General features: G+C 28.3%; 1 protein-coding gene across 3 annotated transcripts; it reads right to left on the bottom strand.

Annotated features, from left to right (window-relative positions):
* Positions 1 to 94: 94 nt before the first annotated feature.
* LOC145188016 (putative phospholipid-transporting ATPase IM) lies at positions 95 to 26,421 on the bottom strand. Of its 3 annotated transcripts, XM_090083824.1 has the most exons (37): positions 26,320 to 26,421; positions 25,235 to 25,290; positions 25,005 to 25,118; positions 23,271 to 23,504; positions 23,012 to 23,082; positions 22,639 to 22,721; positions 22,362 to 22,468; positions 22,013 to 22,094; positions 21,518 to 21,576; positions 21,323 to 21,397; positions 20,969 to 21,093; positions 20,776 to 20,865; positions 20,639 to 20,693; positions 20,410 to 20,473; positions 20,205 to 20,326; positions 19,979 to 20,066; positions 19,309 to 19,344; positions 19,128 to 19,154; positions 17,023 to 17,105; positions 16,823 to 16,867; positions 16,627 to 16,683; positions 16,435 to 16,483; positions 15,506 to 15,576; positions 15,026 to 15,123; positions 13,411 to 13,447; positions 13,138 to 13,239; positions 12,494 to 12,533; positions 12,153 to 12,370; positions 11,935 to 11,997; positions 11,368 to 11,463; positions 11,189 to 11,276; positions 10,978 to 11,059; positions 10,730 to 10,871; positions 9,577 to 9,660; positions 2,126 to 2,371; positions 901 to 1,212; positions 95 to 739 (listed from the first exon to the last, which is right to left on the bottom strand). In XM_090083824.1, the coding sequence occupies exons 1-37, from the start codon at positions 26,363 to 26,365 to the stop codon at positions 545 to 547; spliced, it is 3,642 nt and encodes a 1,213-aa protein (XP_089939950.1). In that variant the 5' UTR covers positions 26,366 to 26,421; the 3' UTR covers positions 95 to 544. The 3 variants fall into 3 exon arrangements, with proteins under 3 accessions (XP_089939950.1, XP_089939961.1, XP_089939968.1); XM_090083835.1 differs by lacking the exon at positions 19,128 to 19,154; XM_090083842.1 differs by lacking the exons at positions 19,128 to 19,154; positions 19,309 to 19,344; positions 19,979 to 20,066; ... (13 more) ...; positions 25,235 to 25,290; positions 26,320 to 26,421 and adding an exon at positions 17,574 to 17,751.
* Positions 26,422 to 27,280: the final 859 nt, after the last annotated feature.

Genomic DNA, 27,280 nt, shown 5'->3' with positions numbered 1-27,280 from the left:
ACGTGTTAAAAAAATGCGCGGAGAAAGATTTTGGATTACTAAAGTACATCCACAAGCACAACCGCAATTCAAGTAACGATAAACAAAAGCTTCGTATGAAAACTTCTGAACTATTTTCTTTAAAACCCACAATCGCAAAACAAAATACTATTTTAAAAAATTATATAAAATACAATGATTATACATTTTGTGCACCTGCTATAAATAAAGTTAGAAAGTATATAACAATAAAAAAATTTTTATAGACATTAATTGTACGACATTCAATAATGAAAGGTAACCAACCAACAGAGAAGTCAAACTGATTTATAACCTTTAATAAGCCATTCACAAAAATTTCTTAAAAAATTTCTAGTTATATATTACATATAATGGTAAATGCCCCTTTCAGTGTAAAGTATATTGCCCGATTTTCTGAGCATGGCAAAATTAGATGGCTAAATTTCAAATTGACTTCAATTTGGTTAATTTACTTTAGATAAATGCCGTCCAAATGATCGCTAACATGTTTAATTGACCACCAAATCGATCGTCTAATTGATCGCTAAGATGATCCACCACCAAGGAATTCATCAGAAGCTTGCGGTACATCGAACGATTTCTTTGTTTTTGTTTTTAATTTTGGAATCCATTTACCGCTCATAATCATTTCACCTAAACGAGCTTGCTGTGAAAAAGCGTAACCAGAGCGTCTTGAAGGTGGCCGTGAACGTGAAGAGCGTCTCTTGCCACGATTGAACTAAAATGATTTTAAAATTTCATTTTAATTAGTTAACTTATTTTCTTATAAAACAATTTTTAAGTCTGAAAAAACTTAATTCATATTGTATTAACTTTGTTACAACTTCTGAACAGAGTTTCAAATATTTTATCATTTTCAAACATATTAAAAGGGCTCACAATTTTTGACGGTCGCTTTTCTTTCCACAAGTCACGTCTTACATATTCTGTAAAAGTCGGATAGAGTTTCTGCTTACACCATCTATATCCTAAGACCGGCAGTAAGCAAATAATTGATGTTACTAATAGGGCTGCCCAAAACACTCCACTACCAAATGTATTTTCGGCTGCTCCAACGGATGGGAAGTTAGCTGGTATATTGTTGAATGCTACAGAAGAGTATGTAGCTAGAGTATACAAAAAATAAAAAACTATGCTTCCCCAGATAAAAAAATGATTAATCCACGTCCAATGACAAGTATCTAACGCCATCTGAAAATAAATAAAAAAAAAAAAAAAATTAAGAAAATAATTAATCAACGTCCAAAGATCAGGGTCTTTTTAAATATCGTTACCAATAGTTCCCAATTTCACTTCAAACTCATTTGGTCAAAACAACAACCACAACTATTACTCCTCTTCCTCCTACCATTACCATCACTTTCATTATCACCATCATCATCATCATCATCATCATCATCATCATCATCATCATCATCATCATCATCATCATCATCATCATCATCATCATCATCATCATCATCATCATCATCATCATCATCATCATCATCATCATCATCATCATCATCATCATCATCATCATCATCATCATCATCATCATCATCATCATCATCATCATCATCACCACCACCACCACCACCACCACCACCACCACCACCACCACCACCACCACCACCACCACCACCACCACCACCACCACCACCACCACCACTACCACCACCACCGTCGCCATCATCATCATCATCATCGTCGTCATGATCATCGTCGTCGTCGTCGTCATCATCATCATCGTCGTCGTCATCATCATCATTATGATCATGATCACAACCATCATGATCATCATGATGATCATCATAACATGATCATGATAATCATGATGATCATGATAATCATGATCATGATCATCACCATCATCATCATCATGGTTTCAAATTATTTCCCAATTAGTTTTTATAAGACAATATGCAAACATTTCTTTCAATTCAGAAAAGTTTCTTGAGAAATTGAGTCTTAACATAGACTGAAGTAATAATGTAGCTTCAATGAGATTAGAGAAAGAATGTTTGTGAAAATTTCGTTTACGTAATCCTCTTAATACTTCTAAAAAGAAAGATAACTTAAGAATTCAATAATAAGAATTCAAAATGCAAAAAATCTCACTTACCTGAAGGTTTACAATTATCACTAAAATAGCTCCAACGGTAACCGATAATATGTCATAGACACTTTCGGTGTTCCCAGAAGAATTGACACGATCGTAATATATTCCGTAAGGAATAAAAAATAATACTATGGAAGTTAGAACTCCATGAAATAATTTAACTAAGAATGATTTTGTGTTAAATAAAGTATTTGCTTGACCAGGGATGTATAACCGTGGGTAACGCAACGAACTTTCTGCGTTCACATCCTAATTTAAAAATAAACGGAAATTTCATTACACAACTGTTTGTGATTTCTTCCGACGTAGTTGTATTCAACTAAGGGTCTGCGTATCGGTATTATTTTGAAACGATATTATAACGATACGATAACTAAGTTTTGAAAAATACCGATAACTATAACGATACGGTATAACTTTGACGATACGATAAGGATCTTTGGAAATGCAAACGATAACATAACGATAAAATATCGTTATAAACCGATAATATCGTTTGATTACACCACACTGTTCTTCAAATTGACCGTCAGGTTGAAACTCTCCCCACTCCTGATTTTTTTTACATTTAATCATATGCATTAGTAAACGCAATATAAGTTGTCAGAAAAATCTAATAGTGCTAGATATGTAGGGTAGACCGGGGCACGTAGGCCCGCTTTTTTTTCTTTGATTCCTAACTTTTTCGCATTTGATGTTTTATTTTGTTTCTTTATGGGAAAAGGTTGCTAAAACTATATAAAATAAAAAAAATCTTTTATTAAAAGCTGAAATAAACTTGTGAAAATTTTTAAAATGCTTTATTTAAGGAGATGTTCCTTGGGCCAATGTGCCCCTTACTTGGGGTAAGTTGGCCTTACTTGGGGCAGATCGGCCCTCAAAATTAACTTACTGTTATTACATTCTTACATAAATTTACATATTCCCTACATATTCCCTACATAGTATGAGATTCTAACAAAATTATTAAATACCTAATTGATTTATTAGGCTTAATTCTTATCTAATGTTTTGAAACTGGCTAAAAAGTCTCAATCAGATTAGCGTTTTAATAAAAACATTCTATCACTGGCATTTTGTTCCATCACAAACAATTTAATATGAATTAAAATATCTGCATGCGTAAACGGGGTACGTTAGCCCACATGACCAACGTGCCTCGTTTGTGCTGGGTCAACCTGCCCCATCGCCTTGTTTAGAGTAAAAATTTCTTTTTTCTTAACCCATCAACAGATACTGTGTAACATTGTATATTAAAATAATCCTCAGACTTTAAACTTCAAACAAGATACTTACCTACAGCACTACCGTCAAATACGAGTGAACACATACACATCAAGCAAACTGTTCAAAATATACTTCAGCTTATCCAAAATCGATAAAAAGATACAACACTGGCAACTGTGCTCAGATATAAGTGATACTTCTGAGGAATGAGGGGATGAGTGCTGCCGACCTTCCCCTTGATTCCTAGCGCGCTGAAGCGCATAGTCATAGAACTAACTCAAAAGGGCCATCCTGCCCCTAGGGCCAAAATGCCCCGGTCTACCCTATACTTTCAAAATTAAAACGCATAACTTTTGGCCTTTTTTCTTCCAAAGTTTTAATAGTCAGCCATTATGGTAATCAAAATAACCCGTTTATATTTATTTCATTTACAAAAAAAAAAACCATACTAGAAATACATTTGTATCACAAATGATGTTAAAGTTAATGCTTGTTTAAATTAAAATTTACTACAGCAGATTTTAGCTTATCGCGAATTATTTTTTTGTCCTATGTTTCTTTTATAGTTCATCCAATTTTTTTTAAATTTGTGATGAACTGATTCACCACATTGTTCAACCCAACGTTCTAAGTTTCCCTGCTTCAAGGGAGCATTCTCCTTCACAATACAGACAGGCATATTTGCCAGAGTGACTTGAAAGTCTGAAAACACTGTTTGTACACTTTGATCAAATGCCATACTGAAGTTCACTTCTTCAAGTTGAAGAAGTGCCAATAGTTTTTGGAGATATAGCATCGCTTCACACCAGAATCTTCATGTATTTCAGAGGAAGAATAATGATTTTTTGGATCGAAAACATTAACAATAACTTTAAAGAAGTTTTGACCACCATTTAAAGATATTCAGAGTTTCCTGCAATTCAGTCATTTTAACATTAATCCTCCATTCTACAGCACTTGTTAGGTTCCTGCGTAAAACAGAACATAATTTTTTGACTTTATTTTTAAAGAGTTCTAATGCATTTGATAGCTCCATAATATTTCGGAACAAGATATGATTTACTTTCTTTCTTTTCGACTTAATTTCATTTATTCCAACTGTAACAGAGAGAAGATTTCCACCTGTAGACATCTTGAACTGCTCTACACTTACAAAACTTTCTTTCTATCAAATACATTATTCTACCTGAAGTATATTATATAATATCGATATGTATGTGTGTGTGTTTAATATATATATATATATATATATATATATATATATATATATATATATATATATATATATATATATATATATATATATATATATATATATATATATATATATATATATATATATATATATATATACAATACAGTGCAAAAGTCTCCGCTCATTTGTAATATTTCAATAAAGTAACAAAAGTTTGCAAGAAAATTGCGTTTATTTTTAATTGTTTATTAAACAATGAATTAGACAGTAAATACAATACATTTTAGGATGATTTTAAATATATAAAATCAAGAAAATGTTAATATACAAAGTTGTAAATGTTAAATTTTATTTTCATCAATATGAGACCCCTTGGAGCGTATAACAGCAGCACATAATCTTGGCATTCGGGCTAATAATTTATTCATGGTTTCCGCTGTTATCTCATTCCAAGCTTCTTGCAAACGTTCCCATAGCATTTGCTGATTAATAAAAGATGTTTCACCTGCTTCTCTGATCTTCCGATCCAGTTCATCCCACAACTTTTCGATGGGTGATAGATCTGGTGATTGAGGAGGCCAAGTCATAATTTTGCAAACTTTTCCCCTTTCTTTTAGTTTCAAACAATTTTTGCATAATCCAGATGCATGTTTTGGATCGTTGTCCTGCTGCATGATGAATCCTTTCCCAATTATACGAATACCAGATGGAATCGCGTGCTTAACCAAAATATTATGGTACATGTGTTTATCCATGGTAGATGTGATTTTAACTAAATCTCCAGTTAACCCATTGCCAAAACATCCCCAAAGCATAATATTACCACCTCCATGTTTTACAGTACTTTGTATACATTGAGGAAGCACTCTTTCATTAGGTAAACGCCTAACATGCACGCGACGTCGGGTACCAAAAAGTTCGAACCTACTCTCGTCTGTCCATAGAACTTTCTTCCAATCTTCTAATCCCCAATTTTTATGCATTTTTGCCCATTCCAATCTTTTCTTCTTATTTACTGCCCTCAACAAAGGTTTACGTGCAGCAATGCGTCCAATTAAGTTGACTGATCTTAGTCTTCTTTTTACAGTATCAGTTGATACTGGCTTTACCCTTGTTTTGTTGAGTTCTGCTGTTAAAATCGTGGCTGGAATTTTTCTATTTCTTTTGCTGGACACAACAATAAACGTATCTTCTTGCCGTGATGTAACTCTTGGTCTTCCAGAACGTGATCTGTCACTGTTGGAACCAATATCATGCAATCGTTGTAAAGCATATCTCACACCTGATTCGGATATTTTTAACCTGGAAGCAATTTTTCTATATGAATAACCTTCTTCACGTAAAATACATATTTTGCCACGAAGTTCTTCACAATATTCTTTCTTTACTTTCACCATTTCTCAAATTCTTTATTAAATTCAAGACATTAAATGCGCACACTAATGCCATTTTCAAGTATAAATATAAACATAAGTCTATTAAAAGCAACCAATTAAAATTACTGAAAACATCCTTACCATGCCGGAAAGTATCATGCTACTGTCAAACCTAAGCTTTCAAAATATATTTTGGTTAAAACTTTTGTGCAGTTTTAAATTTAATAAAGAATACTGAAGAACTTTATATGTATTTACGTGAAAAAGGTTATTCATATAGAAAAATTTCTGCCATGTTTTTAGCAGCAGAACTCAACAAAACAAAGGTAAACAAAATTATTTGAAACAAAAAGAAAAGGAAAAAGTATGCAAAATTATGATTTGGCCTCATCAACTTTTTATATTAACATTTTTTTCTTTTTATATATTTAAAATCATCCTAAAATGTATTGCATTTACTGTTCCTTGCAAATATTACACATGAGCGGAGACTTTTGCACGGTAGTGTGTATATATATATATATATATATATATATATATATATATATATATATATATATATATATATATATATATATATATATAATATATATATATATATATATATATATATATATATATATATATATACACAGTATTGGACAAAACATTTGCAACCAAATAATGCTAATTTAGTTTCTTTATATAAAAGTGCTGCATTTTTTCAATTTAGAGAAATAACTACGTAACCGTTTAGAGACAAAGTTCTTCAAGTTTTATTCATCACAAAGTTCATTATTTGTACACGAAAATTAATAAATTAATCAAAAGTATTAAAAAAAGTTGATTTCCTTTTGGACAAAACAAGTGCAACTCGACAAAATGTTGACCAAGCTGTATTTTGCTATCAATATTTCGTGGCGAATCCTTTGTTGTCGATCACAGCCTTGCATCTTCGAGGCATAGATTCGATCAGGTGATCAGTGAAACTTTGTGAAATCGCTGCCCAGGACTTTTGGATTTGTTCAAACAGTTGATCCTTATTACGAATACCTTCATGATTATTTCTGCGGTTGACGATCTCCCACAGGTTCTCGATAGGGTTGAGATCCGGAGATTGAGGCGGCCAACCCATCACCGATAGGTGGTTATCTTGAAACCACTGTTTGACTACTTTTGCAGTGTGTTTCGGATCGTTGTCTTGCTGAAAAACCCACTTTATTGGCATATTCCATTCAGCATGAGGTAACAGAACATCTTTCAGGATATTTTTATACATGAAACGGTCCATTATTCCATCGTTTCGATGTATTGGACCTAGACCGTTAGCAGAAAAATACCCCCAGACCATTACATTGCCTCCACCATGCTTTACGCTCTTATGGCAGTAACGTAAATCGAGGCGTTTTCTGGCCGGTCGACGTACACTGCAAATGCCACCGCTCCTAATGATGCTGAACTTCGATTCATCACTGAACAGGACAGTTTGCCATTTCTGCACATTCCAGTCAATATGAGATGAGCAAACAGGAGTCTTTTCTTCTGGTTTTTTAGTGAAATCACCGTTTTCTTTGCAGGGCGTCGAGAAAACAATCAGGCTTCAACAGCACGCCGTCTGATTGTTCGGTCCGATACAGGCAGCTCTAATTGCTTTTGTATCTCGACTGATGAAATCCAGGGATCCATCTTGACGGATCTGATGATCATAGAATCCTCTCTAGAAGTGGTGGAACGCGTTCTTCCACCTTTGTTATCTGCTGCTAACTTCCCCGTAGAACGATATTTGGATATATAGATAATCACGCTTCTCAAAGCTTACCGTAATACATTTACCTTGTGATGATACAATAATGCTCTGTGGAACACAACGTCTTGGTTGGATGTGGACTGTATTGATGTAATGAAACACTTGTTGTGTTTCACTTCTTGTATTGATGTTCTTCGATAAAACACTTTGATAAAACTCACTTCGATAAACTGTCTTGATAATACTGACTGATTGACTTCCATATACTGACTGAATTACATGTCGATTTACATGTCTCTTATATAGTAAAATGAACCTGTGTGAACCTGTTCTGGAAGATTCTAGATGCTTCTTTTCGATGCTTCTGGAAGTTTCTGTATGCGTCTGGATGCTTCTGAATGTTTCTGGATATTTCTGGATGCTACGGGATGCTTCCAGATGCTTCTTCTGGAAACTTCTGGAAGCTTCTGCATGCTTCTGGAAACTTCTGGATACTTCCTTTAATTATTAAAAAACTTCCGTGACGTTGACACGGACCAGACTTAAGAAAATGAAACAAACCAAAAAAGTTGCACTTGTTTTATCCGCTGCAAAATAGCACTTGTCAACGAAATTCTGCCTGTGTGCTGTCACCTGTCAGCTGATTGCTCATGTCATGGCATGCTATGACTCCAGACTCCTGAACTGTTTGCTGTGGTAGTATAGTTCGTTTCGTTTTTAAGACATGTAAAATTAGGAACACTTTTTAGCATTGTTCGATGTTGATTGCAAATGTTTTGTCCAATACTGTATATATATATATATATATATATATATATATATATATATATATATATATATATATATATATATATATATATATATATATATATATATATATATATATACTAAAGTACCTTTGATATATTCTCTGGCAAACTAAAAAGATATGCAGTTTCACCTTTGTTCAGAATAATCAATTTTCTTCTGCAGCTGGAACACACTACTGAAGGACAAACTTCAAGATCAAAATCAAAATTTGCCCAAACGTATTTTTGAATTTTCTCACATACTGAGGATGATATGGGGGTTAGAGATTTTGATCTGGTACCTTTATTTATCAGGCAAACTGCACAAGTTGATAATTTGAAGTTTGCTGCCATGTTGGAAAGTAATACTTTTTATCTGGAGAGCAGCTGTGAATGGATTATTTTGATTACCATAATGGCTGACTTTATTAAAACTTTGGAAGAAAAAAGCCAAAAATTATGCATTTTATTTTTGAAAGTATACATATTTTAGCACTTAGTTCAGATTTTTTTGACAACTTATATTGTTTACTAATGCATATGATTGATTAAATGTAAAAAAATCAGGAATGGGGAGAATTTCAACCTGGCGGTCAATTTGGAGAAGAGTGTTGCTTTACTTTTTCATACAGAATTTTTGTGAAGTTAGATATCTTGTTAACATATATTATTGGGAAGAATTAACTTGTAGAACCGGTAAAGATAGGCAAAACAATATCTTGACTCGACTTGAAGATTTATAATATATTTGAACTAAAATTTGGCATTTTTTAAAAAAAAAAATTGGAATTTTGTAAAAAATATCGTTATTATACCGATAAATAACCATATTTATCGGTGTCTCGTTATTTTTAAGTATTCCGATAAACCGATAAAAAAAGGCGATATTATCGTTTCAACCGATAAATTTCCAGTCACTTATCGTTTCAAACGATAAGTTATCGTTTCATAGACAAACTCATATCGTTTGATATCGTTATCGTTTCAAAATATCGGTTCATACCAATATAACGATAACGATACGCAGACCCTTATATTCAACTTAAAGCAAAATAACAAACTAGCCGAAGAAATCTCTTTCCAGTAAATGGTTTTTCTATTTAAACGAGGAAATTTTAGTAGACAGATTTTTTGTAACTTACTTGATCAAATATACCCATTGCCAGAACAGGTAGTGAAGTGAAACAAACGTTGTAAACTGATAAGAACCACGTGTCGTACAGAGTCTAAAACACACACCAAAGCTAGCAAATTTTTATCTAAAGCATAATTAAAGCATTATTTCTAAAATACAAACTTTCTTTAAATGATACAGAAGAAAGTTACGTAGTCAGCAATTTTCAAGCTAACTCAAATGTATTTTATCCTAAGATAACATTGACGTCGATAAGAAAACAGACGATTGATAAATGTTAAAGGTAAGAAATAGAGATGTGTTCTTTGGAACACAATATTTAACTTCAGATTTTTAACACAAGCTATAAATTTATTAAATGATTTTGTAGTTATTAATTACACATTAAATATAAAGTCATTTAATCCACACCTATTGCAGTTGTAGTATATAAATCTCGATTTTGATTTATAATTTTTGCAGAACTTAGAAAGCTTCTTAAAGTGCAAGAATAACTCTTCTTAGGTAAATTTATATTATGAGTATTACAACTGTTTTAGAACAAGTATGACTGGCAAAATTCCTAAATGCAAAAACTATGCTGAAGCTAATACAAATTCGACACAACCACAATTATCTAACTTCTGTGTACCTAAGAAACTAGGCCTGTGTTTTAAAAATAAATAAAACAATTGTTTCTAGACTTCTCTCTCACAACAAAAATATAAAACAAAACAACTTTGTTTCCAGACTTCTCATCATATGACTAACTTTTTACTTAAAAATGAATAAAATCGAGTAATTTAAATGCCTGTATTAAATCAAGGATTACAATGATGATCAATCAAACATTGTATTAATGAGCATTGTAAAAAAAAATTAATGACTGCAAACATCTCATAATATGCTTTATAACAGCATTCTACATTCTATATATTATACTTAGATATATCTATAACTCATTTGTTGACATATCAAAAGTCAACTATTAATTCTAATAGCACTAAAAATTAAGAAAGAAAATGAATCTTTTGTTTCCATGGTTTCATGTTGTGCTTGGTATGAGAACAAAATGTGTTGGTAAAAAATGAACTGGTAACTAAAGTGTTTAACAAATACTAAAATTAATTTATTAGAAAAAAAAAAATCATTAGATTTTTGATTCGGAAAAATTAATTTACCATTGCTGTGAAACCATTAAAAAAACAATACCAGAGTTGAACAAGGGTAAAAGCGAAATTTTTATAGAAAAAATAACCAAGAAACTTCGACATTCTCCAGTATGACCAACGACCATGCACCAAAAGTAAACGCTCTAAAAACCTTTTTTAAAAAAAAAACTATTTTTAACTTTTTTACAATAAAGTAAAAAGTAGTCATCATCAAACTAAAAATGACAAGCAATATCTTAAGGCAAAGAACCTTATACCTAAACTGTGCAAAAGAATAATCTGCAGCTAGCACAGCTTGCCGGCCTTCTTTACCACTGATACCAACACCAATATGAGCAGCTTTATAAAAAGATTTTAAAATTAAAACACTTGTTGTATATATGCCATATTAAACAAGATAGGTAAAACCTATAAATAACATTTTAAAAAACAATTTTCACAGACATCATCATACAATTTTCATTATACCTTTAATCATACTGACATCATTTGCACCATCACCAATGGCTAATGTAGTTGCTTTTACATTTTGTTTTACTAGTTCCACTACAAGAGCCTGAACAGATCAATAAAAAAAACTCAATAGAAAATAAAAAATACAAAAATATGTGGAAAAATCTAAACCAGTTGACCAACAACTTATTCACCTTTTGAAGAGGTGTCACACGACAACATATCACTGCTTTACATGACTTTGCAAGTTCCAAAAAAGTCATTTCATGTTTTGGGAGAAGTGCATATGCCTAGTAAGTATAAATTTAGTATAGCATAAGTTAAAAGCATCTCACATTCAAAGCATAATAAATATTGCAGGAAAATAACAATCAAATTAAAAGTATCCTCTGGATAAAATGGAATTGCAATTTATTTACTCCAAACAAGTTTATAAATGGAATTGCAATTTGTTTACTCCAAACAAGTTTATACAATATTAGAGATCTCATAAAAAATTTTTAATAAAAAATAGCTAAATAAAGAATCTAAGTGGATTTAGGATGACTTTTCTATCTTTAAAAGTAATGTTTTTCAAAGAACTTAATGTCGGCTGTAATTAGAAATATAAAAAACTTTATTCAAACCACTTAAAAAAAGGTTTTTACTGAAATTATAGGAGATTTGCTGATCATTATTTGGTACAATATATATTTGAAACACAATTGATGAAAATATAAAAACTTTCTCTCCCCTACAATAATCATTGTAAGTATACTCACTAAGTATTTTCCAGATATTACTAGTGCAAAACCTTCTTTATCACCACTCTCTTCAGACATTTCCTAAAGAAAAAACATACTTTTTATCATTTTGTATCATCTTTGCTTTTTAAATATTTTTTTACTACTTTTCTTTCTCATATTAAAAAAAGTTAATTAGAAAATGAACAAAAACTAATTATGAAAAATCATGAATAATAATGCTTTTTTAAACTGACGTGAGATTCTACAATTCCATAGACATCTTCATGGTCATGAACAAAACCAACTTTAGGAGACTTAACACTGTCATTAGATAAAATTGAAAAATCGTTAATTTTTTGTAGATAGCTCTTCATCTGTTCTTCAATGCCATTCTCTTCAGTATCAATAATAAAAACATCTATAAGATTCTCTGTAAGCAACATGCTTGAATAACCAATATTTATAGCAGTTTCTGTAAATTAAAAAACACTTATAGTAACTTCTATATATATTCATAAATAAGGAGAAAATAAAAAAATGAAAAAATATGTATCAGTAAAAATAAAAGCTAAGAAAAAAGTCCAAAAAGTCATGCCTTGTTTGTCTCCAGTAAGAACCCATATCTTTATGTTAGCCTAGTAAAAAATATCTTTATGTTAGCTGAGTAAAAAATAAAATGGCAAAAAAAAAAGTATGAAAAAAGCAAAGAGGCCTTATGGATGGTTTTATAAAGGGAACTTTCAGCTGGAGCTCAAATATTTTCATGTGATTAATACATTTTCAAAGAAAAACAGATACAACACAAATTATAAAAAATACAACATCATTTTTTTCCTGTATAATGTATATAACTTTTTTTTAAGTATGAAAATATATATATAAAAGTATGAATATATATATATATAAAAGTATGAATATATATATATATATATATATATATATATGTAAATATATATATGTAAATATATATATATATATACACACATATATATACAAGGATTTGAACCAATAAAAAAGGATCAAATGAATATATGTATGTAGGGGATTATATATATATATATATATATATATGCATCAGCTAATTCCAATTTAAACTTTTGAAAATTTTTGCCTTTATTTGTCTAAATCACATCATTTCACTTTGCAAAATAAATTATATAATTAAAAAAACATTTTCAGAGAAGAAAGTTTTAACTAATTTCTTCTTAAAAATCAAAAATTTTAAAATCAGGAAAAAACCTCTGCAAGATTAGCTATGGTTTCTGGTACATGATCCTGTAGTCTATCTTCAATAGCAGTAGCTCCAACCAAAGTTAAATTTTTTTCAATCATCCCAAACGCCTAAAAAATTGTGGCAATTGGTTTTGAAAAATAAATAAATTCAGAACAACCTGCACAACTATTGAAAAATTAAATTTCAGTATTCTTTACAATTCTCTGTAATAATTCAGTCTCCTTTCTTCTTCTTCTTTTTTTTTTTTTATACATGAATATAAATAACATTAACTATACCTCCATTATTTTCTCTTCCCTATCTTCCATTGCTGTACTGTAAATGTAAAATAAAAAAATATGCTATATTCTAAAAAAATTAAATACTACTAGCTCAACACATAAAATATTTAAAGACTTTACGTAAAAACCAAAAAAAATGAATTTTAAAAAAATATGATAAAATCTTATATAGTATATAGTATTATATAATATATAGTATTGGGTTTAAACTTTATATTATTTTTCTTTTTCACATAATTTCTGCATCATCAAAATTTTAATTTTCACAACTTTTCCAGTTTTTAAGAATGAAAAACATGTGACTAATAACCAATAAGTCAATAAGCAAGTGGACAGTCAGTAATATGGTTTGATTTACTTCACTAATGCTGAAATTTCATTCATTTAAATACTTATACATAATTGAGAAGCAAACTTTATAGTTTACTTTCTTACTTTCATATCAAATTTTGATATGAAAGTAATTAAGTAAACTATATAGTTTGCTTCTCAATTATCTTAATTAATTTCAAATCAAAAACTGTGTTACCTGTAAATTGAAATTTGTTATATTTGTAAGTTGAAATATATTTAGGTAAGTGGTTTGAATATTGGTTTCAAGAAAAAAATTGCAAGGTCTACATACCTACCATTTTGTTTCAAAATATCAAAATAAAACACAATTAAATAAATCAAAATTAAAAAAAAAGGACTCAAACATTTTGAGTAAAATTTACAAATCACATTTATAAAAACTGCACAAGTGAATCATTGCCAAATTTAAAACTTTTAGAAATAGGCAAAGTCTTTAGAAAACTGCACAAGTTTAAAGGAAAGTCTTAGAGAAAAATTTTAAATCTTAAAAAAATATTAAGCACAGATACTTCTGCAGATATTGATGGCATGGAATTATTAGATGAATTGCTTGCATTGTCTGAATTAATTGAATCAAAAACGCCACCATTTAAAGTACTAGAATTTAAACTGCAGAAGTAGTGGGTGTTTCAAAGACTGGGAGTGCAACTACTGAATAGATACCCTGTGAATAGATACTACTGAATAGATACCCTGTGCTTTAGAAAAATCCAAATTTAAAACTTTTAGAAATAGGCAAAGTCTTTAGAAAGGTTATTATTTCAAACCAGAATGCATTATAGTGAAAAAAGGTAGTGGTTCAGTAATGATTTCAGGTGCTATGTCAAATTTAATGGAACAATAAAGAAAAAACAATGTTACAAAATACTCAAATATAGATCCACTTTGATTGGTTATGGTTTTATATTACAATGATAATGACCCTAAATACACCTCTAATACTTGTTGTTATAACAAAAAATGGTTAACTTATCATTTTGACAACTAATAATTGCTAAATATAATAACTGCTAACTTATCTATTGTTTTTTGAAAAAATGTTTTCAAAAGAAAATAGATAATTTAGCAGTAATTATAATTAAATTGACCAAATTGACCATAATACCAATCAATTTAAAGAAAAATAATTTTTTTTATAGGTTTTAATTTTTTTGATGGCATTTTATAATTCATTAAAATTTTTTGGTCAAACTGAGAGATGTTTAACTTTATTATTTTTAGGAGAAGTAGTATATGAGTAGTATACATTTTTAATCACCTTGCTTTTTTATAAACTTTCTGCCATTCTGCTAATTCTTCTTCTGTAAGAACTCTTGATGCAAGCACTAATGTACGTAATCCTTCAGAAGCAAACACCTTCCAGCAAAAAAATATATACATAGTAAAAATTAAATGTCTTTTAAAATAAAAAGTTTTAAAGCATAATGATGAACCATGGATCATTACTAAGTCGCTAAATGTCAAAAGCATTAGGGAGCTTCCATAAGAACACATATTTTTTCTTACAAAATACTTTTACAAGAACACACCTTTTTTTCAGAACAATCAAATAACTTTGATATTCAAATTATGAGAATACAAGTACCCTCTTAATAAACTGAATAAAAAGGTCTCTGAGAAATATTCAAGCAAAAATAAAACGAGTTGTAATATATAAAACATAAAAATTATGCAAAAACAGGTTTGAACTTTGTTTTATCTATTGAATTCAAATCAGATATCATATACACACACTTACATCCAAATGTTCTAAAGTAGGACCCTTGATACCATCAGATTCAGGTGACAGTAGTTCATACAATACTGTATCTACATGTAGTAAAAATGGGAAAAAAATATTTACTATCAATATATTTTATTGACATGCAGTTATAAATAACTTTTTAACTTGATGAATTTAATAGTAAGTATATTATTTACATTCACAAGAATAAATACACTTATACTTGTCTAAAATGTATTAGAGGAGCAAAAAATGGTCCATGCAAATGCAATAAATGCATTTCTGGCTAAAATCCTAACAACTTCAGGTTTTGATTACATACTTTGAAATTTCATTATAAAAAAACTCAATTCAACTTTTTGATAAAGAGAAAAAAAACAAACAAAAAAAAAACAAAAAAAACAAAACAAAAAAAAACAGATTTCAGAAGGTTCTAAACAAAACTTGTGGCTGTTATAAAATTGAAAAAACATATGTAGCAGACCAAACATCAGCCTTCAAAACATTACACATTTTGCTTTTTATGTTATTTTTAAAAAATTTTAAAAAATCATTTTATAAAATAGAAAAAAAAATTAAAAAATTTTCAGTATACAAATAAAAGTTAGCATGGCACATAAACTATATATAAAAGTAAAGAAATATTATTTTCAAACTTTCATGAACCAAAAACTATTTGTTTTACAAACATAAAGTTAGAGCACTAGTATTGGACCACAAGAAGCATAAAACCTTTTCAGGCTGTTTGATGAACAAACATGATTTAAAATTAGATTAGTAACACCTCATAGAACTCAAGTCTTTTTTAAATTTAAATAGGGTATATATGGTTTTTAACTTAAAAAATGTCTGAAATCTGGTATAAGCTTTTGATATAAAATTAGATAAAACAAAACAAAAAAAAAAAAAGAGTTAAATATTAGGGATAAGAACACTGAACAAACCTGCCCCCTTGCAAAGAAGAGTGATGATACCATTTCTTTTAACAATAACCTACACACACACAAAAAAAAAAAAATATTTTCGGGGAAAAATAACTTTTTGTTAATATATCATATTGCTGGATTGTGCTGGATTACAGCATAAGAAATCTGCCACCCAAAAAACAGAAGAAAGAAAAGTAAACTTAAACTTACAGACATTCTTTTTCTAACATTATCAAAGTCTAAGATGCAGATGAGCTCATATGTCTCCTTATAACAAAAATAATCAAAGTTTTTTTAAAAAGACTTAAAAACTTTTTATAATATAAAAAAAACATAATATAAAAAGTAATTAGTTCAAATATTATAAAAAAACAAACACATTTTTTTAAAATCAAATGACTTATACCTCTCCAGTTGGTGTTTCAATTACAATAGAGTTTGGAGTACGACTCTAAAAAAAAAAGTTAATAATTTTCAATATTACCATCTACTTTTGTAGTATAAAATACAATATCTAATACTCCAGTAATATATACAATAAATACAGTAATAATATTTTACTAAACAGAACATTTTATTGGATTAAATAAAAAAAAGAAGGATCACCTTAAAGACAAACCCAAAGTTTCTTGAAGCAGCCACAAGTGCTCCTTCATCAGGCGATTGAGCTTGGTACTCAATAATACAAGCTGAGAAAAAAGTAATTATTTCAGCAGATATTGATCAGCAATTTAATTGCTTTTATAACAAAACTTAAACATTTTTTAATGCAAGTTTTTTATTGATATTATGAAATCAACTCCAAATTATTATTTCCATACTTTTCTACTAGCAGTAATATATTCAACATAATTTTACTAAGTTAAAAATGGTAGCTGTTTATACAAGATAACAAAAAATAATTTTTTTTGTTACTTTGTACAAATTACAATGATGACAACTTAAAGATAAGATAAAGAAATTGCAGAGTTATCACTTCATTAAGACATAATAAATCTACTACTTGTATGTATAGCAGTAATCTTTAACTTTGTAAAACTACCTTGAATATGATCAAAACATCTCAAAAGGAAAAACTTTTTAAAAATTGTTTTAAACAGTTTTCTTGTTGCAGAACACTAATGTTTAGATATTGAAAGTAGAAAGAGGAAATTTACTCTTTAGATGATGATAACTGCAACTTGTCACAACATCAACATCACAACATTATGCAAACATTATGCTAAATGATTATTTATAAAATATATATTTAGTAATATTTGTTTACACATTTGTAAAGCATTTATCTAGTAAGAATTAAAGACTTTCTGAATGATAATGACTCATTTTTGAAATATTTTGAGAACTACTTAATCAATTTTGATAATATTTTTATTGTTTTAAAGCAAATTCAGTAAAGCTTTTAAAAAACATAATCTTTTAGCTGATCATAAAATTTCCTCAGTTTTGTGGGAAAACATGCATGAGCTTTTGGACAACAATTTTTGTAAAATTTTGTGATGCCACACCCCAAATTTGGCAGAATTGATTGTCTGCCACAATTTTGCCATTATTATGCAGTACACTTTTCAAGCTGCCCAAAATTTTCCTACTGGACAAAGTTGTGGCACATTTTTTGGATTCATATTTTCTGGGACAAAACCAATAGAACTTTGATAATTCCATTCAATTAAGCTTCTTGAGTAATGGCTAGGTGCAAGATCAGGCCAGAGGACAGGTGGGTCATCATGTTTTTTGAGCATAGGCAAAAGTTGTTTTTTTCAAACATTCTTTTACATAAACTTTATGTTTCCTGTTCATGAGATATGGCATAAGTTTTGAAACCACATGAAAAGATAGCTTGCCAAACCATTACTTTTTCCAAAATCTTAATTGCTTTTAGGAAAATGTCAGACTTTATTCCTCTTGGGAATGTATAGAATGTAGTAGGTTTCATCATTCATTATAATGCACTTTTGATTTCCTTGAAGCTTTTCTTGTAGCATTTTTCAACTGTATTTTTGGGCTTCATTGAATTGCTGTTGGATCTTTTTTACTTCTTAGATTATTAACTAGGTAACACCAGTTTTTTTTTCAATATCAAACAGGAGTACTCTGGACTTGGATTGATCCCCTGATCACTTTTTGATCAAGTTTAAAACTTGATGGATTTCTTTCTTGGTTTCTCAACTTTCTATCCAACCTGAAACCTTCACTTCACAGTTTAATCAAATAAGTGACAGTTTTCGTTTAAACCTTATACTTTTTTGCTATTAGATTAATTAAAACATTATAATTCTTAAGCCACAAAATGAATTTTCTCACTTCTACTTAAAAATTTTTCTCTGTTAAGCTTATTTTTTTTAAAAAAAGTTTTAAAATATTTCAAGAACCACTAATCAGTTTCTAAAATTTTTTTTTTGTTTTAAAAAAAACTTTTTTTTGTTACAATAAAAAATTATCAAAACTGATTAAGTGGTTCTTGAAATATTTTAAAAACCCTATGGGTCATTACATTCTAGACAGCCTTTATTTACATATTTATAAAGCATTTATTTAGTAATAACTATTTGGATACTTATAAAGGATTTACCTAGTAATAATAGTGTACATATTTATAAAACATCTATTTAGGTAATTAGTTGGTATTAGAGTAAAACTGTTTTTTAAATTAATCAAATTATGTTTTCAGTAAAAACTATTTTAAAAATTTTTTTTTATTAAACAATTACCTTGATTTCTTTGGCCTGGAACAAAATCTGCAAGATGAAAACTTATGTTAGTAATGGTTATGAAAAAGAAACTACTCAGTAAATCAGTATTGAGAATCATTAGTAAAATTAGAAGCCACACAAGCATTACTGTACTATTGGTTTTATACAAATATACTTCTTTATTTATGATAATAATTACCTGTTTCATCGAGCCCATTCTCTTTACCATTTTTTTCTATGATGTAAAAAATGAAAACTTTCTTTTACAAGCAAAATTAAACTATAGAACAATCACAGCAAAAAGACTACTCAAGTAATTGGTTTAAAACCATAGATTTATTTAGATGATATTGAATTATAAATTCATTGATGTTAAATCATAGATTTGTTTTGATGACATTAAAACATGGATTTTTGATAACATGTTTACAAGTAAGAAGTAACAAAGTTCTCATTTATTCTTTTTAATTTACAAACTGGAAGCTATTTTACAAAAACATATTACACTGGTAAATGGTGTTTGTCACATTTGGAAAATAAAAAAGTTTGCTACAAGTATTAAATATATTTATTGGATTAATTAGTAAAAACAAATTTAGTTAAAATATGGGATTATGTCATCTTACTGTTAAGGTAAAGAACTGTTACAGTGATGTTATTTCTTATGAGTTACCTTGGTATTCATAAGAAATAACATCTTGGTATTCATAAGAAATGACATCACTGTAGCAGTTAACTAAGCTAATATTAGTAGTGGTTAATATAAAGAACCCATTCAGTTGATGAGAAAGTTCTAGAAACTATTTGTACAAGTGAAAGCAAAGCAATATTATCATTTTAAACTACTTTATCTATGATAAAAGTTGTACCTGTTTCATCTTTTCCATTTTCCTTAACTTTTTCTTCTACCATAACAGTATGACAAAGAGCAAGTATGCGAAAAAACTCCATACAGTTCTAATGTACATTAAAAATTTAAAAAGTATACCTAATTAAAAGTCATGATTCTATACTGATACTAATACTTTTATGTTTTGTTACAAAAATAAAAAATAAATCCAGGAATTAACTTAATCTAACTTAAGCATAACAAACCTCATTGTTGTTAATAATATCTTCTTTTAAACAGTGATCATAAAACTTGAAAGAAATGTCTGCATACTTATTAAATGAGAAATCAACACAATCCTCCTCATTTACTTGATTCTCATTGTGGCCTAAAGATTAAAAAAAAACTTTTTAAGACCATTTTTTACATAAGTTCAGACCTAAATTTTTTTTTTTTTTTGTGTAAACATACCATACATCTTCCCGTTGATTGAGCATTCTTTAAATTCCATTATATTTTGAGTTAATGTTCCAGTCTATTTATTATTCAAAAACAAAACAAAATTTATGAACAAAACCTCGTCTAAACCATAACTATTAATAAAAACACTTTTTAAAAAAATAACTATGAATTTATTTTCAAAACTAGTTTTAATTCATGATTATCTTTGTTTTATAGAAAGCTAACAAAAAAAACTCACCTTATCAGAGAAGATATATTCTATTTGACCAAGTTCCTCAGTTAAGGTAGTATTTCTGTAAAAAGCAAAAAATAAAATGTAAAAATTGATTTAAACTAGAAAAAAAAAAAATTTCTTTTAAAGTAGCATATATATACCTAGCAATAGCAGGTGTATCCGTACCTTCATCATACAAGTTAATATCATAGCTTATGAGGAGACTTTGACCCAAACGAATTAGCTCAACACTTAAAATAAAGCTGCAGTATAGGGATATGATTCAACAATAAAAAAAACAAAAAAAAAGGACATTAAGACAACAAGAATAAAACTAAAAACCATAAGTTATACCTAATATACAGTGATATTGGTATTAATGTATTTAATATCATTACAAAACCAGGCCAGTTGATTAAAGCAATTAAACCAGGGCTGTTTTTATAGAAAGTTTCCCATGGTAGAAATGTCTGAAAATTCTAAAAGTATTTTTTTTATATTTTGTATTCGACACATTTGAAAAAGATTAAACAAACCGTCAGTGCATCATAAAAGTTTGGTATATTTTATCTACTGAATGTTCTTTACACCTAAATTACAGATGCAGTCAGTACATGATTATTTAATGGTCATATGAGTTTAGTGTATAAATTCAAAGGCAATAAACTTTAGAATGTTGGTCTATGAAACTAAAATCTTCTTCTATACCTTTCCAGTGTTTTTTTCTTGAAAATATGACATTATAGAGCAAAATGTGCAGATGAGAGCAAGTAATAAAGCAATCTAAATTAGCAACAAAAATTAAATGTTTAAATAACAGGAACAGTTTTTACATTACGCAAATTGTATTTATTTCTTAAAGAGGGTTTTGTGGAATAATTTAAGTATATACAAGCCTCTTACCCCTATAACCAAACTATTTGTCATTTTGTCCAACTTTGTTCGCTTAAAGATAGTTTTACCTTAAACATGAGAGTAACAAAAATGAAAAAATTTATCCAGCAGTTAAAACTCATTTCTAGTATAACTTCATAAATTACATATCATTTATTATATATCAAACTTATTTTACATGTACTTTGAAATAATTATGGAAAGCCAAAAATTATAAAAAAAGAAAAGTGAGAGTGGCAATTTTTCCTCATTCATTAAGAAAATTATATAATAAGAAAATGTAAATAAACATCACAAGAAATATGCATTGATTAATATTAGTAATAAAAATTTTTCATAGTACGAAATAAAATACTTTTAATGCTGATTGTTTAAAATAAGAAATATTTTTATAGTGCATTTTAATAAAACACATAGAAAAAGTGGAACGTCTTTACTAAGCTGATATGCAAAACATTTTGTAAACTAGCTGAAGTAAAGTTGAAAATTGATGTAACCACTTACCACTATTCATCATGAGCTTAGAGTCATGTCCTGCATATAAAACTAAGCCAAATATCCAAGGAGTATTTCTCAGAACACACCCCTTTAAAACAAATTTTTCTCATTCAAAATTTGTAACTAATGCTGTTAACATTTGTAATAATATCCACAAAAATACAAAAAAAATTACAAGAAATTTAAAAAAAATTAAAAAGAAAGTTCTTTATAAAAATCATCATAAAAATCATTTTAACAAAATATTTTAATTTTATAAAAGACATTAAATAAATTAACTTTATTAGAGACATTTTATTAGAGAATTAAGTAAATCTAGCTTTTAGTATATAATTGTATAACTTGGGCAACACACCCTTAATACTATATTTCCATTATCCAAAGAAAAAGTGACACCATTCCATATCAGATTGCCAGTGAACTTCTCAAGTCTATTGTTTGGAGGTTCACATTTCACTTCTCCTATAAATTTATAATTTAAAAATAATGACAGAGAAAAGGTATTGTTAATAAATTACCTTCTAAAATTATTATTAAAATTAAAACATCTTTTTTTTAAATAAAAATATGCAAATTATCTTATTATAAACATATTTTTTCTATTATTTAAAAAATATATATTTAAATGCTACCATTAAATTTAGATATTGTTTCCTCATTAACAAATAGTTCATTAGTTTCAGAAAGAGGTTGACGAACTTTTAAATTTGTTTCACTAAAAACAAAATACACAAATAAAGAATGCAAAACAAAATACACAAAAAAAAATTGCATATAACAAAAACAGAAAAATCATCAAAAAATGAATGCGTAAGCCAGTTTAAGCAAAAGCTAGCCATGATCATAGTAAACCATGGCTAGAATATGAAAAATCAAATTTGATGAATCAAAAACTTCGCAATATCATAGCAGGTCTTAATGCCATATGTCTATTTCTATTACAGAACATTTAATAAAAAAGAAACTCTATTTGTAGTAAAATTAAATACAAAAAGTTAACCTAACCCATCTAAATCTGCAGTTTCTATAAAACAAAGCCCACTAGGATTTTGAGTTGATATGAGCAAGATATCAGCCTAAAGACAATACATTTTTGCACATTATACATCACTGTAGCCAAAAGTGGTGAAGTTAATACATAGTTACCTTATCATTAAAAATATTTATGGTATAAATAACACAGAATGAAGTCTTTTGAGATTTGTTATTAAATTATGCACAAATATTTTGAATCTTTTATTTTCTTTTTTAAAAAAGGACTTACAGCAATAGGTTCATCATCTTCAACTTTAATTATATCTCCAGTGGCTACATCCTGCCATTTTTTCTTTTTAAACCCCTCTGCTGTCAAGACATTTGCTGTTTTGTTATTAATTTGGCTATCACTTTTGTGTCTTCCATAGTCATCAAAGCCATCTTTAATCATGGTAGCAAGAAGTACAAGTGTCAGTGGAACCGCAGTAGAAGAAGGATTTAAAGCAGTAATTTTTGGTATGGACTAAAAATTACATTTTATTTTGAATTGTATTATACAAAGCATACAGGAAGACCATTAAAAATATCAAATGGTATCATTCAAAATTATCGTTTCAATATGATAGATCAGCTAATCTCAACACATATACAATGTATAATAGCAATAGAATAGATAAAGCTTTAGTGTAAATATATAACAAAACAAGTTCCCACTTGCTATTGTTAAAAGTTTGATATTCAAAAAGACTTTTGAAAAAAAAAAAAATTTCTTTTACATAAACTTATTTTTTTTTTATTATCAATTTTTTTTTTTTTTGAACTTAAAAGATTCTTATGCTTCTTTTGTTAAATCACTCCTAATCCTAAAAAATATTAAAAAACAGCAGAACATATTTAAATAGTGCAAATCCTGGCTGTCCAATAAATTTAATTTAATCTTTTAAAGAATAGAAATCCTAAATAAAAACAAAAAGAAAACATAACTAAGAACTGCTTACATGTGATTATTTAAATGTTAATGTTGCAATAACAATATAATAAAAAATAGATAATAATATGCTTCAGCCGTTTATGGGCGTGTTTCACGAGCGTGGTGCAATCGCGCCCATTTTATCACAAGCCCTGAGATAATAATATGGTTCAGCTATAATAATCAAAACATTAACATGTTCTTTATTTTATCACAAGCCCTGAGATAATAATATGCTTCAGCTATAATAATCAAAACATTAACATGTTCTTTATTTTGGTATTGCTAACATTGTATATTTTGCAATTCTAACAGTTTGTAAAAGATACTTTGAGAGAAAGAGTAAAACATATATACAAATAAAAAGCATATAAGTAAACAGAAGTTGAAAAATTTTTCTATGAACAGTTTGACTTTTAAATTTTTTTTCTTTTAAGTACCTGGTGGTAAATATCTTCATTTGCATAAAGAAATTTGTCATACTTCCATTGAACCATTGATCCAGGTGAGGTTCTACCTCATCTAGATAGCTTGAATGATTTATAAAAATGTTTTGTTGAAATTCAACACTGTAATCTAATTGTTTCTATAAAAATGTATGCAACTAAATTTAGCATTTTATATCTTAGTTCCCAACTGATTTTTATACGCTCATAAGATGAACGAGGTAAAGTTAGAAAAAAATTTGATTTCTTTTAAATTTTGTTTATTTTATTTTATTTCTCAATTAAGGGGCTGAAAAGTTTCATATTAATCAAAACATATAATTCCAATTGTATATGCAAGAAAACAAAAAAAAGCAACTAATTGAAAAATATTCAACTAGTCATCATATTGATAACTAGAATATTTTGAAATAAAATTTTGGAAAACCCCTAACCCATATATGGCATCCCTTATCTTTTGCAGGCCTGCTAAATGTAGTAAAAGCATCACAACTAAAGTGTATTCCAAACGTTAACCATGAAAATGTTTTTTGAGCACATTCATAGTGTTTTAAAATAAGTATACATTTTAAATATTTAAAAATAAGATTAGAAAGTAAAAACTTACCATAATAATGATTTGCAAAAGGAAATATAAATTTGCTGCTTTTCGAAACTGCTCAAACAGATTGAGTGGAAGAAACGTGAAGACATTATACTTGGATGTTTTTATGTAATTGGTCTGGAAACAAATTTACATCATCATCAATCATCATCAATTACCATTATCAAGTATCATCACCAATCATCATTAACCAAATTCGTCATCAAAAGAAACAGTTAAACAGTTTTACTTACACAATAAATCTTATTATGTACAGCATCATTTGCAGACACATGTCGATCTTCATGAGCTAGAAAAATTAGTTGATAAAAAAAATATAAAAGAAAATCTCATATGAAGATATCAATTTATTTTGGAAATACATTTTACAATGAGCAAAAAATATTGCGAGGAAGGAGAAAAGTTAAAAATAGCAAAAAGATGTACATACAGAGACTTATTCATCCTGTCATGTAAATAAACAATAACACAATAAAACGTAATAAAGAAAAAATGAAAAACAGCAATTAGGAAAAGATGTACATGCAGAGACCTATTTACTTGTCATTAATGATAAGTAGATATAGCAATCAAACAATAATGGAGAACTATAAAAGCTCAAAAATAAAGTTACGAAGGACTTCTTAGGGAATAAACAAAAAGATAGAGGAAACTTCTTATAAAAATGAAGAGAAGTCAGAATTTTTAAGAAAGATTTTTAAGAAGAATTTTTAGAGAAAGAGAGTTCTTATTATTGAAGAATTTGAAATAGTTGATAAAACAGAAGAAATAAAGAATTAAATAGAAGTCAGAAGAAAAATTGATAGAAGAAAAGTTTTACTTTCACCATTTTTAATAAAGAAAAAAAAAAGAAAGATATTTGTTTAAAGCTAGAAGAGCTAAAGAGGAATAATTGATAAAAACAGTATAAAGCACTACAAGTAGAGTAAGAGAGCATTATATGTATTTTATAAGTTAATGAATAAAAGAGTGCTAGCCATTACACACTAATAGAACGTTTATTGAAATATTGTAAAATAGAACGTTTATTGAAATATTGTATTTACTGAGAATGGCAAACACAACCTTAACCTTTTAGATTAAACCTTGCCCATTTCTATATAAGTAATCTGCAGACCATCAACCTTGATTCCAAATACCCCTTCCACATAACCCTAGACCTGTACCTTCCTAAATCCCTAATCCCTTACACCATCATACAGACAAACATTATAAAGAAAAGAAAAATACAAAAAAAATCCCGCCTTTACAATATGTAAGATCAGGAAAAGAACATTCAGAATTAATACAAATACTAAAATTAGTGATAAAAAAATACCTTTAGCTTTATCCTGCTTCCGACAAGAAAACTTTTTTAGAACCATACTTTTTTTAGGTCATTTTTTTTTTTTAAAAACTAAAAATAGGTAAAAAATATAGAGAGATCTAAATTAATAATTTCATAATGACTGATACTTAAGCTGAATCTAGTAAAAACTATTTTCATAATTTTTATATGTTTAGTGTAAAGAAATTATTACTAAAAATGGTGATTATCTCATGTTTATGGCTTTTATTCCTACAAAATATCAATCCACTTTCTATTCCTACAAAATATCAATCCACTTTCTATTCCTACAAAATATCAATCCACTTTTTATTCCTACAAAATATCAATCCACTTTTTATTCCTACAAAATATCAATCCACTTACTTATACATCTATAATCATCTAAGTGTTGGTTTTTTTAAGCCTATATATTTTTTTTAAACCAATCTTCAAATAAAAGCAAACAGTATAACTTTGCTACTAAATATTTAGAACTGATTTAAATATGGGTAAACCAAATAACTTAAATTTCATAAAAAAAACTTATGTCTACAAAGCATAGTAATATTTTATGTAACATTTAATTGTTATCAAAAACTAATTAACTAGAAAAAAGTAAAAAAACACCAAAAGAAAAATTTTAATTTAGCTTCTTACTTCAAATTTCTTTTTTAAGAAAAAAATAGGAAGGTTATTGAAATGCAAATCACCTTTTTAAGTTTGAGCTAAACCAACATTTCCACAAATGTAATAATTCACAAAAGCAATAGTAATTTGCAACCAATTAAAATAAACTGCCTAGTTTGCAAACTTTAACCAATTAGACTCAGTAATTTTGAAATTTTAAGATTAAGCCAGATTTGTTCCAAATTTGTTAAACACACATTTCAAATCAGAATAAAAACTTGCAAGGTATGTGGACATAACAGGATGTCAGCTATGACACACATGCTTGCACAAAGTTATCCTA

The sequence above is a fragment of the Hydra viridissima genome, unplaced genomic scaffold, assembly GCF_058129835.1.
Source record: "Hydra viridissima isolate aposymbiotic clone 2 unplaced genomic scaffold, HvirCarnegie_v1 scaffold_1, whole genome shotgun sequence".
Lineage (NCBI taxonomy): Eukaryota > Metazoa > Cnidaria > Hydrozoa > Anthoathecata > Hydridae > Hydra > Hydra viridissima.
The sequence above is the reverse complement of the archived record's forward strand: the minus strand, read 5'-3'. Positions and strand labels throughout refer to the sequence as shown.